The sequence below is a fragment of the Phaethon lepturus genome, unplaced genomic scaffold (genome assembly GCF_000687285.1).
Source record: "Phaethon lepturus isolate BGI_N335 unplaced genomic scaffold, ASM68728v1 scaffold707, whole genome shotgun sequence".
In the NCBI taxonomy this organism is placed as follows: domain Eukaryota; kingdom Metazoa; phylum Chordata; class Aves; order Phaethontiformes; family Phaethontidae; genus Phaethon; species Phaethon lepturus.
The window spans coordinates 1-16,826 of NW_010553811.1; the positions used below are offsets into that span (position 1 = coordinate 1).

The 16,826-nt window shown below is 38.2% G+C and overlaps 1 protein-coding gene across 1 annotated transcript; it reads right to left on the minus strand.

The window, feature by feature from the left end:
• Positions 1–55: 55 nt before the first annotated feature.
• LOC104624290 (protein-glutamine gamma-glutamyltransferase 5-like) lies at positions 56–16,377 on the minus strand (the record flags this gene model as incomplete). Its single annotated transcript, XM_010291625.1, has 14 exons — positions 16,341–16,377; positions 15,121–15,189; positions 10,300–10,479; positions 9,756–9,998; positions 8,693–8,811; positions 8,057–8,185; positions 7,642–7,819; positions 6,596–6,728; positions 5,479–5,582; positions 5,131–5,373; positions 3,412–3,738; positions 2,370–2,527; positions 1,917–2,050; positions 56–968 (listed from the first exon to the last, which is right to left on the minus strand). Coding segments are annotated over exons 1-14 (2,967 nt in total), but the record flags the coding sequence as incomplete, so codon positions are not given.
• Positions 16,378–16,826: the final 449 nt, after the last annotated feature.

Below are 16,826 nucleotides of genomic sequence, written 5' to 3' on the forward strand. Positions count from 1 at the left end.
GGGGCACTGGGGAAGCCGCTGGGCAAGGGCTTGGGGAGCACACGCTGTGGCCTACCGGGGTGCTCAGGGGTTGGGAGGGCAGGGTGGCCATCGGGCCACACGGAGGTTGGGCAGTGGGAGAGGGCGCAGAGCCGCACACGACATGCGAGATGGAGGCAGTAGGCACTGAAAGAGGAGCCGGTGGCGGCATGGGACTGCCAACAGCATGGGCTACTGGAGAGCATACAGGGTGGGATGGTGGAGCAGACACCTGGGTAGGGACTGCCTGGGTTGCTGCAGTGGGACCGGAGCCAGCCATGAAATGGGTCAACAGGGCACTCACCGCATTATTCGCAGGGACAGAGACAGAGTAAGACATCGGCCCCCCTCCACCTCCAGGCTGGTGCATGGGAGCAGGACCCGTCTCGAACACCACATGAGGCATAGGGGGGCACACAGGGTTGGATGCTGGGGCAGGCATGGAGCCGTACATGGGTGGAGGCATCGGGGCACACGTAGCGGGAGGAACGGTCTCACATATGACACGGAAGCCAGGATCGCATCCCAGATCAAAACCAGGAATGATGCTTGGATTGAAGCCTTGGTTGCAGATGGTGTTGCATAAGGGATGGCCAGCAGGGAGGTACACGAAGTCATACACAGGCTGACCCCCTGCACTGCAGTTTGGGTTGCATACTGGGATACATATATATTCACACATGGAGTTGAACGCAGGGTCCGCCACGGGGACAGGCCCAGAGCTGTTCACTGGGAGGGAGCCATTCTCACACACTGGGAGTGACCCATTCTGGCTGACAGGCAGGGTTCCATTCTGGCCTGCGGGGCAACACACTTCAGCCTTGGTGCATCCCTTGCAGTAGGCAAACTTGTGGCATCCGAAGTTGGCCAGGAGCCGGTGGCTGCCAAGCCTGTAAGGTGTGAACTCCACAATGGTCCGTGCCTGTTGGTTGGATGCCAGTGTTCCCAAACTAGATCAAGAGAAGGAAAAGAATTAGGACCCTGAGTAGCTCAGAGACCTGAAGCTCTACAAGATGAGCACACACGAGTAGGTTTGTTTTGCTGTGACATGTTTTCAGAGGCAACCTGTTATGACAACTTTGTTATTCTTGCCTTCCTCCCCAAAAAAACATACTGTCCTTCTGTCCCAAAAGGAGATTTGGAAAACTCCCGTAGTAAATTCTGTAACTGGACCTGGAAACTCATTCATGATATCCTCTTAAATTCTTTAAAAATGTAGCACCCTTCTGCCTCAAAGATATACCTACTGCTTCCCATTTCCAGTAGTCTAAGTTGGATTGAGCCGCTTTGTAGAATCCATTTCATTATTATTCAGCAAGAACAATTCCTAATTGCTTCCCCTCAAAACTAGTCATACTTCTGTCAGTTCTCCTGGTCATGAAGAAAAGCGATGCATATTAATGAACAGACACTTTTCCTAGGATGTTATAGCATCCTGGAAGTTTTCAGCTTCCTGTGATTAATGTGATATGAGCTTAGAATGCATATTGCTATTTCTCTGTTGTTGTCTAATTGTTCACGTACGTGGTGCCAGTTCATGAATATTTAGAGGAATTCTTTTATAAACTCAATAGGATTATAAGGACTGGGGGACCAAGCTAGAATTTCTTGTGAAGAAAAGAGTGCATTCCCTTTCAGACAGAAATTTGAAACACAGGCTTAAATTAAATCTTGAGGAAAATGAAGCAGCAGCATATCTTGCCAGGTCTAAATGATCCATCATTTTCAAGAGCTGTGAGGCTTTTAATGGAGTCTCAGCGTAATAAGGGGCAAAAGTCCTGTTCAGGTCCTAAACACCAAAAATATCAGAACTATTGCCTTCCTCAAAACCTGCTCTGATCTAGCACATCTTAGTCAAGCCCCAATATTATCCCCATTTAAATAGTTGGTGTTCTTACTCAATGGTCATCGGCTCTTTGAATAAACCACAACCTTCTAACGTCATTACGCAGTTCTTCATATCTTCCTGGAGAGGATTGCAGAAGGATATCTCTGCTGTGCATGGTACTTTCAGCCTGGGTTGGCTTAGTAGCTAGTCAGAAAATAAACAAACAAATTTAATGTTTTGTCATTCTTACAAAATTAACAATGAATTAAACAAATGTAAGGAAAAAAAAGGATTATTCATACACATTTCTTTCTGATTTACTTCTATCATCTCTATATACCACTCTAAGTACCTGTTATACATTTAAAATCACACTGATCTTTCTCAAATAAAAAATACAATGAAAGAAAAGAAAAGAAAAAGAAAAAATTTAAAATTTATTTGCATTATGCCTAGGAAGTGGTCAATAAGAGTCCCTAAGTCTGTTTCTTGGATAACAAATCCCATAATTAAAGTTCTTTACCTTTACAATAACAGGTGGCCTGTTGATCACGATATCCCTGCTCACCATCAGAACTTCTCCACACTCTGGGTCTGAGACAGCAACTACTTTCATAATGTTGTGATCACAGAGATAAGGTCCATACTGACTATATGATATACACAGTGGAATTTTTTTCACTGTAAAACAAATTTATTTTAATTATTTTTTTCAGATATTTTGGCTAATACTTCCACTTTCCTTTGTTCTAAAGTTTAACTGGCATTTAAAATAGCTTAATTAAATATTAAGTTATTACAGCATAATGATTTTTCCTGGCTTAGGGTGATACATTCAACATGCAGCTTCACACTTTTCAGTTAATATAATTATATCAGTGCATTTACAAGAAGGTTGGTTTGTTGTTGTTGTTGTTGTTATTAATATTAGTATTCAAAATTTGGAAACTTTAATTCCAATGTAATTCTTAAAGCAATAATTCAAATATAGGCAAATTAAAGCTTGGTAAAACAGAATGTAAATATCAGCTATGAAATTTTGTTTTATAATGAAATGTTTTAGTTAAAGGGATCATTTTTCTTCCAGAAAAAGATACTAACCATCAAAACAAGTGTTTATTCTGTGATATGCCTTTGCACTTCCCAGCATATGGTATATCTGGAAATAATTCCTTTAGGGCTCAAAACAAGTGTTTTACACTGGATAATATTTTCTGGCCAAAGGAAATAAATTGCTTTTCAGATCAACAGATATAACTTCATCTTTGTATTTAATATAGAGTCCAGAATTGAACTTTTAATGGAAATGAGTTTTTAAACAATCATCAGACTCTCTAAGCCTTGAAAAATTAAGCAAAGACTATAAATTACCTATCACTATACAGGTAGTATTAACACTGTGCTGATTTTTGAGTGATTATCCTAAAGTGAATTTAGCTGTCAATATTTAATATTGTATTCATTTCACTTCCCACCCCTACTAGGAAGTCTCTGCTAATCCTAAAAAGCAAAGAATCTCCTGAGAACAGTGGACAGAAGGGCATTAGATAAATTCACCTTCTTACCTTCCCTTGGACCCAACGTGACATTCACACTGTCTTTCCAAAATTGATCCATTGGGCAACCACTGTAGGTTATTATTTGTGCACACAAATTAAACTTTAGGTTTTTGTTTTCACTACGCAAATTTTCAAGCAGCCAATGTAGTTGGACATCTTCACCATACATTGGACAGTTAGCCATCTTTAGTCGCATGTTAATACCAGAGTCACTCAAAAATGGGTTTTTCAGAGATGATAACTCTCTCTCAATATGGCAGTTGGAAGCATTACAGTACCCTGGGTGAATTCTTCTGTAAGCCCGGAAATAGGCTTCTTTGTTTTTCACAGAGCCTGTTGAAGAAGATACATGATAATGAATCTGCTGGATGCACAAGAAGTCATATTTACCTAAATAATAAAGATAATTGAATTTCTTCTCCTCCTTCCTGAAACCTAATGTAGTGACTTGGTGTAGAACAAATCCATCAGGTAATGAAACACAAGATAGGGTAGTCTGAATGTATAGAAGAAAATAAATATCTATCTCAGAAAAACATTTAAAAAATGTATTTTAGTTTTATTAGTTAAATTTAAAAATAGTTGTGTAAATCACAAAATGTATAGCTGGTGCAAAATTTAAAATATAACTTTTTATAAGGGCTTTGCCTTTTGAATATGAAATGCTACCATGTCTCTCAAAAGGCAAAATACACCATTCAAACAAAGAAACTATCAATTTTTTTCTTTTTTGTTCCTCTTCAAAAGAGCTACAGAGCTTTCAATTTTGCAATCAACTGTGATCCACTCTTCATTCTTTTAGGCAACTTTGCTGGTTGAACTCCTCCCTACTACTGGAAGATGAAAATCAGTAATCAGTAGCCCAAAGTAAGAATAGCAGAATATCCTAATAATAATACATCAAGTTAGTAAGTAAGCATATTTTCTGAAAGACCTGGTACAAGAAGCAACAAATAAGAAGCTAAACTTGAGTTTAAAAGAATTTAGGGGTTTTTAGATTATTTAAAGGCTGCTAATATTTTAAACTACTGTACAGCTGAGACCAAAATATGTATGTATGAATAGTGATATTAAAAGGGCTGGAAGGAATGTCCTATGAGGAGCAGCTAGGGACTTTGGGCTTCTCTAGTTTGGAGAAAAGGAGGCTGAAGGGTGACTTCATTGCTCTCTATAGCTTCCTGAGAAGGGGAAGTGGAGAGGGAGGTGCTGATCTCTTCTCCCTGGTATCCAGCGATAGGACACATGGGAGTGGTTCAAAAATGCACAAGGGGAGGTTTAGACTTGGCATTAGGAAACATTTCTCTACCAAGGGGGTGGTCAAACACTGGAACAGGATTCCTAGAGAGGTGGTTGACACCCCATGCCTGCCAGTGCCTTAAAAAGAGGCATGTGGACAATGCCCTTAATAAAATGCTTTAACTTTTGGTCAGATCTGAAGTGGTCAGGCAGTTGGAGTAGATGACTGTTGTAGGTCCCTTCCATCTGAAACATCCTACCCTGTTCTGTCCAAAATGGATGTAATTACAGTGTGTTTTGATTGAGTCATTTAAATATGTTTAGAGGTTAAGAATCAAGATCCTTGAACAGAAAGGCATCTTCCTCTTTCTCAAAAAAAGACAACTTCAGATTGTTCTACTCATTTTAACACAGGACAGATTACACCGATAATTTTATACGATTAGCATTTAAAATTTCCTCTAACCCATTTAATGACTTTTCACATACCTAGTTCATACTTGTAAGCCCCAGTGATATCTTCGAATTGCTCACTGCCAACACTCTTGGTGATTAGATGTTGTCCACATGGCCAAGCATCACAGAAAAATTTGGTTTTTTTGGCATTGTTTTGGGAAAGCCAGCCAACATAGTTTGAATTTACTCGAGAAAACATATGATGACCATCATAATCCAAGTCTAGTTCCCCTTCTCGGATGCTTCGAACCCATGTAGGACCACTGCAAGCTGAACCTAAGCCAGATAACAAAAATGTTATAATAGGTTGTAACCTGAGTAGTAGAGAAACTCAACAGCCTAAGCCTGAGGACAACAATTACAGTTAGATTAAATAGTTACCTCTGCCCGTTTCCAAAGGTGTCGGATCCAGACACTGCCAATCACCACAGCATTGATTTAAGTCTCTCCGAGCCATCCAAGATTCATTCCAGCAGTGATATCGCCTATAAGATGCAGGAATATAGGATTAAAACATCCCTTGGATCAAGTTCAATGCCATAGGATGGAGGAAAACTATGTCAGAGATAACATTTTAATCAACTGAAGACTATGTCTTAATATTGTTAATGATGTTCGGGGACAAGAGTTGTTTGTTTTGCTTTATATCACTCAGACTGGAAATTTGTTCCAGGATGCTGCAGACCTGATCGTAAAACATTCTTCTTATAGCCCCTTTTTTTCAGTTGATAATGTGCCAACACAGGTCTTTTGTTTCAGTCATTTATTTTCCTAACATTTTCCTCCTGGTTCTTTAGAGGAAAATCACATACTGTCTTAGTCTTCTTTTTAATGGCTTAACAAAGCACAAACCCTTAAGTCTTTCATGCTAAAGTAAGATCCTCACTCCTTTAGTATCTCAGTTTGACCTCATCTTTTTGACACGTGAGAGGGCAGAAAATTCATTAAAAGCTTTCACAGACGAGACTTGAATGCAAACAAAATTCTGCTGCAGTGAAACTACGAAAATACAGGCCAAAGGTGAAAACACAAATTCTGCTATTATGAGCGGTAATGTCATAGTTATATGAACATGAACTGAAAAGTTTACAAGAATGAAGCAATCCATGATAGGAGTGTCAGGAAGACAACATAATTATCAACTAAGTGATTATGACTGAAGAAAATAGTCCTAACTTGTGATAAATTTTCCCTTGCATTTCATGATCTACTTAATATTTTTACAGCTACTAAGATTGATGGCCTTAATTCTTTCAGCTGAGAAGGATAAGCAGGTAACATCAATTCTCACAAGTGTTGGTTTGTGGTTTTTTTAAAATGTATATTGAGCAGGCTGTGTCTTCATTAATTTCATGTTTTTGAAATGCATTTTCAGGAAACTGAACAGCTTTGCCACACCAATGAAAGAGACTGCTAAATAAAACACTGATCTGCTAGATTTACACTAGTCTATTTAATTTTTGACAAAACCAAAAGAGCTTGTTCATTTCTTATTTACCATAGCTTGTCTTTACCACACAGGTTTTTTCCAGTACAGTCAAAAATCTCATTGATACCAAGAGGATTCTCAGTTGAGCATGGAAAACAGAAGCTTGTGACAACACGGCTTGGAATTCCCAAACACCTCATCACTGTAAGGAAGAAAAATATTCATGAGTCATTACAAACTGTAATTAATCAAGAAAATCCCTCTCATTTTATAAGTAATTATCCTATATTCTACTTTGGCATTATATAAACACAATGGATAAGAGGCAATATTTGGGATGCAGTGATTCTGTGTCCTCAAAGCTTCTTTTTAGTGGTTAAAAAGTAGTCTGAAAAGAGCCTAGCAGAAAAGAATGGCTTGTTACTCTTCCAGCTTTTAAAAAAAAGCAACAAACAGAAACAAAAAGAGATCTTCAGAAATAATGATGCTGATCCTGCATTAATAAAACTCTCTAATTTTTTTTTTTTGTAAACAGAGTAAACATATAGATTCCTCTATGGAATATCGATTTAATTTTCTTCAACGTAGAAGCAGGTTCAGTAAATAAATGGTATGAATTTGAAACTCAAGTGGTTTTTCTGTAGAGTTTAGTTCACTATTATCTCATCCTTTGCATTAAAAGAAGATGGTAGCCTGCTGCTTTTATGTTTCGGAGGAGACATCGCTACAGGTCTTCTTCCTGTTCATAACTCAGTGTTTTTTCCTCATACTTCAAACCTCACCAAAAGGATAAATTTTGGCTCCACAATGTTACACTTGCTCTGTGTTTTAATAAAAGCTGCAATATTGATAGCTGCATGGTATAAAGGTCACAGAAAAGACAGTACTGCTTTTCTTCTTGCTCTTCATACTGTATAGGAAAGCAATAGGCTGATAAAAAACACTATGTTAGGAGCCATGCCATATCATAACAAGAGAAAAATATTCAATTTCTTTTCCAGTAAAATGCTTATGAGTAATATTCTTCCAGTTGTTTTTAGGGTTGGAGGGGTTTGGTCCTGGTTTTCTCTCTTCCTTTTTGGATAACTAGGTAAGGGCATACTGCAATATCATACCTGTGCACATTACTGAAGCAAGTGACCCACAATACCCATATCTGACTGGCCTGCATCTGCCATTGTACCACTGCTGAAGAATAGGCACACTTCCATTCCAGCAAAATGGTTTTGTTCCTTTCAGGTAATCATTGTTTTCTGGAATCTTCATGATACTGTTAGTGGTATGGCTGCTTATCTAGAAAGTGAAGAGAAAAACAACCTTTTCGGATAGCTGACCATGTCTTCACATCCTTTTGTACCACAAAATCATCAGAGATCCACATTACAAGTTAGCTTTTCCTGTGAATCTGAGCACAGAAAGCCTTATCCCTGCTACTCATACTGTGTTAGATTACAGTGCAATTTGTTCTTCTATAATATAATGAAGTATGCCTCGGTCTATTCAGAGGTCATACACCGCTAGAGGTCTTACCATGTGATTTACCACCATGCTGACATGCACAGGATCATTGCGCCAACAATGGTCACGATCAGAGCCGTGATGATAACTCGCACCCATGTCTAGGATCTTCAAGCAGATATCCAGAAGCCCATCTTCAAACTGAGGAAAAAGAAGTTAACACAGGAATCATGGTATTCTGACATTACTAAAGTTCCTTTCTTGTCAATAGTCCAGTGTTTTTCATGTAGATGAGCCGCCCTCTCTCTGCCCCAGCCTTTTTTTTTTTTTTTTTTTTAAATCAAGCACAGATCCTAGTGGTCTGCATGGTTTTGTCTATCTGCCTGAAGGAAAACCAAAGGGAAAAACATGTCAAATTTGCTTATGTTTGATCAATGGAATAATTTTTCTTCAGAAGCACAATATTCTGTTTCAACTTTTCCAAGAACATTCTGCAGTTTCCTTAATTTTACTACAGAAAACTTCCTTCCAGTTGTTTGGACTACAGTGTTTCTCAAACATGTTGTTTTGTGCATGCATAGTCTGGACTGGTCCTAAAAACCTTTCGCACTCCATAACATAGCATGCATTTCTGAAAAAAATACGGATAACACTTCATTTATCCATATATGGATGACATCTACTTCTGAATAAGTCTTCAAAAAATACCTGTCCAAAGTGCCATGGTCGAGAGGTAATGTGCTTGTGAACTCCTTCATACAGTATCCCGTGTTCATTCAGAATATATTCTTCTCTATGGGCCTGATTGTCCATATATACGGGGTCATCTGGAAAAGATGCAAAGCTATCAGTCAGACAATATGTAGATTTCTAGCACTTCTGTATCTTCTACTTCACTGGATCCTTCCTTCCTACCTATTTTTGCTTTATACTTTTAAACGTGTTCAAGGGTGCGGGCTCTTTAAACGTTCACAGACAATTCATTTCTACTTACAGCTAGATATTATCTTTATGAAGTCTCTCCCTGCTGAAGTACACCTGAATTACAAAGCTCGAAATTTTTCTTCACACTACGTTGTTCTAGGGGTCAAAAATTGTGCACTTAGAGTTGGGTATCTGATTTTGATCAAATCAAAAGCGCAGACAATGTGAATATTTGCCATGTAATGATTTTGACAAGATCCTACAGACTCCAGAATTGCTTGCTACCAGAACCAGACCTACAGAATTTCATTTGTATTTGCACTATATTATTTCATGGTGATACCACAGAATTCACAGAATCACAGAATGGTTGAGGTTGGAAGGGACCTCTGGAGATAACCTGGTCCAATCGCTCTGGTCAAGCAGAGACACTGCTTAGGACCAGATGGCTTTCGAATATTTCCAAGGAGGGAAACTCTCTGGGCAACCTCTGCCAGTGCTCAGTCACCCTCACAGTAAAAAAGTGTTTCCTGATGTTCAGCGGAAATCTCCTGTATTTCAGTTTGTGCCCATTGCCTCTTGTACTGTCATGCCATTGTAAAACTGGGGGTGGAAGAAATTACACTACAACCCTACTACCATTAAGAAAACAAATCAAAACACTGGCTTGAGACAGTCTTGAATTTGCAGGAAAAAATAAAAAATAACAAAACAAAATCCTTCCTTATTTCTCATTATTTCTGTGACTCCATCCCTTACTTCCCAGCTAAGTAATGAATACATTCAACATTCTTACTCATCACTAGCATTTTTCTTAAAACTATCTGATCATCACTAGAGTTCTTACCTGCACACCAAGGGTTAAAAAGGACATAAAAATCTCCAAGACATCGCTGATATGTGTGACCACAAGATGTGATTTGCATGTTGAGAATATAACGGCCAATGCAGGCATTGGAGGGAGGAAACATGCTGATATTGATGCATTTTGGCTGATGAATTTTGTAGGAAGCACTCCAGCAGGTTTGATCTAGACATCTGCCCATTGGGAAGGTACATTTCGTCTCATTTGATTCACAGGGTCTGAGGCCTTTTCAGGAAAATAAATACAACTTCAATCAGACTAAACAAAGCACATGTAAAAGGCAACTGATTTGCTTAGCCATCATTTGCAATGCAAAGCTCCCAAGGGTGGATTTCTTTTTCACTTGTCACTTCTGTAGCAGAGTGAGAAAATTTTACAAGTTAGCAGAACTGCCTGAGTTAGGGGAAGGTAGTTTCTTCAGACAGAAGATAAATGAGGAGATACTATTTGTCGCTGAAGACTATGGGAAATATTACCTGCCATGAAAAGGACTGGGAAAGACTACACAGAATTTGGGAGTGACTACCTGTCTCCACAGTGAAAACGGCCTGGTCCACAGAGTCATCCCATTCCCGATTTTGGAAACGAGCATAAAAGCTGAAGGCTTGCCCTCTTCTTATTATCTGTCTGTCAGTTCCGAAGAAATGAGTATTATGAATTTGGCAATTGGAAGGACAGTTCAGGTCAACTTCTCCCAGCTCAATGACTGCAGGATGGAGAAAGGAACACAAGGGAAAAAACAGATAATTGAGTCACCATGATTGGTTGAGGTCAAGATTACATGAAAGAGAAGATAATGATAAAAGACAAAGATAATTGTTTAGAAAAATTCATTCAAGAGTTAGTTCAAAATTCAGCAATACTAAGAGACATACATTCATAAAAGTACCCTTACAAGATCACCACTTCCCTAGCTTGCAGGTGGAAACTTGTATAACGCTTTGATTTACAAAGCTTGCACTACAAGTTTCACATCTTTTATATAGTGCCTTCTTGCTTTATAAATACCTAGTGCTGAGGAACGATATTATTATCTCTACTTGAAAAATTGATTTTGCATTGTAATATTTCTCTCCACATTACAACACACTGTCCACAGACAGTTACTTTTAAACCACAGCTAGACAGCAAACATTTTGCACATGCTAGCAGTCATGACATTTTTTTATACAAGTAATAAAATAATAAAATAAACTAAAAATATAAAAGATTTTATAACAAATGTAGGTGTTTGAAAGCTTAAGTGGCACTCCAAATGAGTCATGAAAAAAGTAGATATGCATAAATATCCCCCCAACATTGTAAATACGTTTAAACATGCATGCAAATATCTCAATCTGCATTTCCCAAAGTCATAAAAGGTTTGCAGACATCTTTGCGGAACTTAATGGAGAAGGAAGTATTCACAAATTGTGACATTTAAAAAAATGCTGACAATTTATCCTAACTCCCATGACTACCTTGACAAAAATCTTGGCTGATCCCCCCTTAGGCATCTTGCCTGGATATCAGCCATTTCATAGAGGTAATTATGATCCTGGTGCCAGAAGGATGGGTGGCAACACTAATTTTTACTTATTTGCATACAACTTTTTATTTTCAGAAGTGTTTCACTCTAATTGAAGACAATGGGAAACACAGATTCTCAGCAGTTTTGGAAATTGGGCTTACTGAACTACATCATCTTGTATATTATTTTAATTCTAAAGGGTTAAGTTTGGTCCTGCTAAGCCTGTAGAACAACCAAACAATGCAACTTCTCTAACTATATTGGCACGAAGTTGAATACAGAGTTGGTATTTAGGGGAAACTAATTTTTCCTTCAAGAACCAAGGGCGTATCCACATAAAAGGAGACTCATAGCTAAGCCCATGGGACTGGGACACTTTTAACACAAACCAGTGGAGTTTCCCAGGATCACATCCTGAAGTAAACTGTAACTGAAATGAATTGGGAGGGAAGGGTGGGTAGGTTGGGAGAGGAAAGCAGGTTTTTCTGTTTTGTTTCTTTGAAACAAAATAATCTAATTTTTCACCTAACCATTTAAATTTGGCAATGAATTGTTCATTCATCTCTTTAGCAAAGATCAGCAGATAAATGCAGACCTGGGTGTTACCCATGTTAAAAACATGCACACTATCAACAACAAGTGAAAAATAAGGCAATGCATTGCATCATTATTGCTCATCATACCAGCTGACAAGAAGAAGTAACAGAATTGAACAGAAAATCTCATATTTTAATGATAGTTGTCAACCATAACACAAAATAGTCTGGTTGAACAGAAAGGATTAGAAGCGCTTGTAGCATACATGACAAATCCTGTGGTCAAGAACACTGAGAGAACCTGATAGATCCTCGCCCATCCTCTGGAGGCGTTTATAAACCAAGACAACTACACTTCATCCACTCATTAATCCAGCTGAACCAGAACATCAGGGAGTTGAGATACTACATGTTTCCCAGGGAAGTCCTCTAAAGTCAGCCCACAGTTTGCTTATCAGAGTTAATTATCACAACTAGATCATAAAGGAGCTAACAATTGCTTTCTTAAGCAAAGACAGCTCAGAGAAAATACTAAAGGCTAATCGATTTCACATCTCTTACTGGTTTTCTCTCTGGTAGAAACCCGGCCTCCAGTACCAGTGACTGGGTTTCCTCTATCAGTTCACATTTTGCCTTCATTCCAGAGAGAATACTTCAGGTATCCATTGTGAAATAATTACTTCAAGCATGAGAATACTGAAAACTAGTACTCTGTAGTTTATGCTGGAAATAAAATGTATTCTTTTCCGTGCTCTTTCTTATTCTCAGAATTGGCTGCTGTTTCACCAGTTCTCTCCCATAGCTCTCTTTTTCCTTTACAAAAGGTTTTTTTCAAAAGGGTTTTTTTTTTTCTTTCTCACTAAGTCCACAAATAAAATCTAAACCATAGAAGTAACCCCTAGACTTGATTCCACAAAGCAATATGTACTTTTTTCTTTTTGTCCTTACACCTGCTATTTAATTATTTTCACTTTCAGTACTGAGTCAAGTGATAGTAAAGTTTCAAGACACTCACCTTCCATTTTTCTTCTACATGCACTAGTATCTGAAGCGCAGTACTGGTGGAGGTACCTGCTCCTCAGCAAGATGTACTGCAATGTCTGGCTGATCTCCTCTGTGAACCAACCTAATTTCCTCTCAGTAACATTTATATTCAGAACTAAAAGGCTGTCACACATATTGCATCAACAAAATACCAGTTTACAAAGAGGCCCCACCCATGTGTCTACTGATGCTCATAAATGATTCATTTTAACTTCCAGCATTATTAGGGAGAGTCCTGCGGCTGAAGGGAGGGAGAGATCTTGGTACTTCACCTGTAGAATAGTACTCTCAACGTCCCACAACTTGCCATGTCTCCAAAATATTTTAGGACCAGGATGAATCTAAACATAGTTCAACATAAGCCATTATTTTTAGCCATTTAAAGTTTCCATAAATCCAAGGACCTACCATTCCCTTCTGGCTAGACATCTTCAACCACCTATAGGAAAACAATAAAGAACACTGACCTAAGCCGAATTTAGACTCTGAATATGATCACCAATGGACATTTTTATGATCATATAAGCAGAAATTCTTTCAGAAAAACTTTCAGAAAGTCTGCATAGCACTCCCTCCAAGTGGAGGTTAGAGTAAAACGAACAGTTACGAACTTTCCCAGCATTACATGTTTTTGAAGTCAACATGAAAATTTAATATAAATAGATTCTGAAATTTTTAGATGATGTGTGTATTTATGTTCTAGCACAAAACTAGTTTTGCAGCTTCTTAGCTTACTTTACCTCTCTTCCCCCGAAATTATGAAAACTATTTGAGATTTTTCCAATAACTTCTGTGAACAGAAAATACTTAAATATTTTGACACAAAAATGTATTATTTTATTTAGATTCCAAACTTATTTAATGAAATAAAACAAAACAACTACAACAGTGTTCTCTCTGCACACTCAGTGATGAGGACATTTGCCTTCAAATAGGAAAGATGGATTGAAATTTCCTTTGCCAAAACCAGAATAAACATTTGCTACAGTTGCTTCCTATCCTTCTTATGCCTCTACTCCAAGCTTTACTCCATAAGATATTCTTTGAATCCCTCCAAGTTTTTCTACTTTGGATTAAAAAACAACCCGCAAAACCTAAACCTAAAACAAAAAACCAAAAACCTCCAAAAAACCCCAAACCCAAACCCCCAAAAATAATTCAATTATATAGAAAGAACACAATGACTGAAGTTCAGTGATTTGGATAACTGCCTGAATTCTAGACAGTGCTTTAAGAAATCATAAAATGAAACAGGTTAACTAATAGTGAAATAACTTAGTAAGCATAACTTAACAACTCAGGTATTGTGAAATAACTTCACAGAAATTAAAACAAAGAAAAAAATCAGAACATCAACAATGGGTTTGTAAGAGAGTGGTTAAAATAGCTGCATGACTGATGCAAATGAAAGTGAACATAATGTTCAGTGTGTTCATATTTGAAATTTGTAAATATTTGGCTAGTCAGTAAGGAGACATTAAAAAAATATGTGAATCCTAAATATTTCATTAATTTCTCATATATTTGAAAACTTTTTTTCTTAATATTTGTCATTTGATTATTAAACTTCAACTCATTGAAAAACAAAAAATTAAAAAAATACTATTCCATAAGAAATAATTTAGCAGCCATAAACACATAAACGACTTTAAATCAACTTGTAAAACAGGAATGGTAGTGATCTAGTCACCCATCAGAGACCTGCCTACAAACGTATGCCCATAATAAGTGTCCAGAGAAAAGTACCAAACTTGGTCACATTTTCCAAGAACAGATTAAAATCCCCTCAAATACCTCTAGTTCAGTCACCTGCCTAAAATATTTTGGTAAATGAAAGCCTGTGACAAATAAAAGAAAACAAGCATCAGTAAGTGGCTGCACCTGTGTGTTCAAAGAGACTTAATTAAGAGTTTAAAATAATAAAGGCCTGAATCAGGAGCGGAACACTTTCTGTATAGGTATGAGTCACTGACTTTAGTAAGTATGCTTGCTTAGATCCTTGAAGCTGCTTTGGTGCCTATCTGTCTCTGCAGGATCACTATATACATACCTGGCTGCAAAGCCAAGCCTCCCAGATACTCAAGTTCCCGCCTATCAGTGTTTGCAAAGCCATCCAATTGCTGTTGCCAGCTCACAGCTATCAGACTGGTTGGTCCTCTCACTCAAGCCCAAGTCCCAAGTGCCTAAAGTAAGAATCTTTAACAAGATAGAAAATCATAGCATACTAGCTCTCTAGATGCACCCAATCTGTTCTTACCCCTCTTGCCGTCCAAGCCCTGCATCATATGAGTTGGACACAGGTAGTCCATGACACAGGGCCACCACCCTAAAGAACGGGGTGTGGGAGAAGTAGCACAAACAGGAAGCAGAGATATGGTTCAAAGAAAGGTTTTGCCTCTCAGCTTATGGCCTGTCTAAACAACTGATGCATCCTGATTGCTGACCTCCAAGGCAGGTTGCTGCTCTCTATCCAAGGAGTCTCCTCCTGGATAGAAACAGTTCCCCTCCCTGCCCGACAGCGAGGTATGCCAAGCCTTGATAGTCCCTTGGTCCCAGCTAGGAGTGCTTTCCACCTCTGCCTCCATCTTCTTCCCTAACACTTCACTCATCATTCACTAAAACCGTCCTCTCCACATTACTATGGTATCTGAGACATCCAAAATTCCCTGAAATGTATGAAGAAGCTGATAGGCCTGATGCAGGCCTGAAAATTCTGCAGGATAGCACATTTATGAGTGGATTTAGGCACTTCCAGAATTTAAGCCACCTAGGTTAGGTTTCTTCAAAGACCTTGACTTTGACCGTTACTCCTAAGCATGTATGTGATAATCATTTAGAGAGGATTTTTCAATTTCTGGAGTAATTGGTATTTACAATAGTACAGACTACAATCACCTTTTACAACAGTTCTTTTAAAAAAGTATTACTTGCATTACAATAGACCGACATATGATGAGCATTCACGAAGTCAAGTGGCGTGCCTGCTAAGGCTCTGAAAACTTCATAGTTTTCAATTGCCCATTATGCCAACTAGGAAAGGGCGAGGATTGAAGAACAGGGCATTGCAGTCACAGAAAGAACACCTGTGAACGGCAGCGATGCAGTTCCACAGCATCACTAACATATTCAGGAACAATAGAGAAGTCACAGTAATCAAGCATCAAAGGAATGCTTTCAAGAAAAAGGAACACAAAATGACAGCTCAATGGGGGATAAAGGAAGAATCAAAAAATATGTGAATTGTGGTTAAAGTGTTTTGGTGAAAGTGTCATCTAGTGGAAAGCTGAGGTAACTACAGTGCTTAAAAAAAATATTTTAGCTACTCAACTTAAGCATGTGCCAGTAGGCAGTCCTAAAGTTCACTTTTTGCACTTGGTTGTATAATTGTATTCCTTTGATCACTGGACCTGGAGTTCACCTTATTAACAAACTCAGAATTTTGTAGAAATAGCAGCAAGTGATGGAGTAAAAAGTTACCTGTCAGGTTGCGATATCTGAAGTCGTTCTCTGGCATTGCTATCTGCTCCCAAGAGTTCAGGAATATTCATGTCTAACAAGGAAAGGGGATAGAGAAAAAAAATGGATGACATATAAAATAAGCACATTTGTCTGGAATCGACATCTGGCATTTAGAAGCTTCATATTACAAGGGCAATAGGCTGGCAAACTAACATGAACTCTGTCACAGAACACACCCAGAAGTTTCTTAAAATTCATAAATCAATTTGCTATGAGGGTGCCTTTCATTAAAGAACCTGAAAGCACTGGCAGCTACTCTGTTTAGTGTAAGCAAGTATTACGACACCCTATTTACCGATGAATTAGGACAAAGAAATGTTCCAAATGAAATCTCAAATGAGAAGCCTGTGTGTTTTAAGAAGTATATGGCAGCTTTGTCTTTCTAGAAGCTGGAGGAAATTAGTAGTATTAAATAATTATAGGTGGTTTCTGAAACAAGAAAAC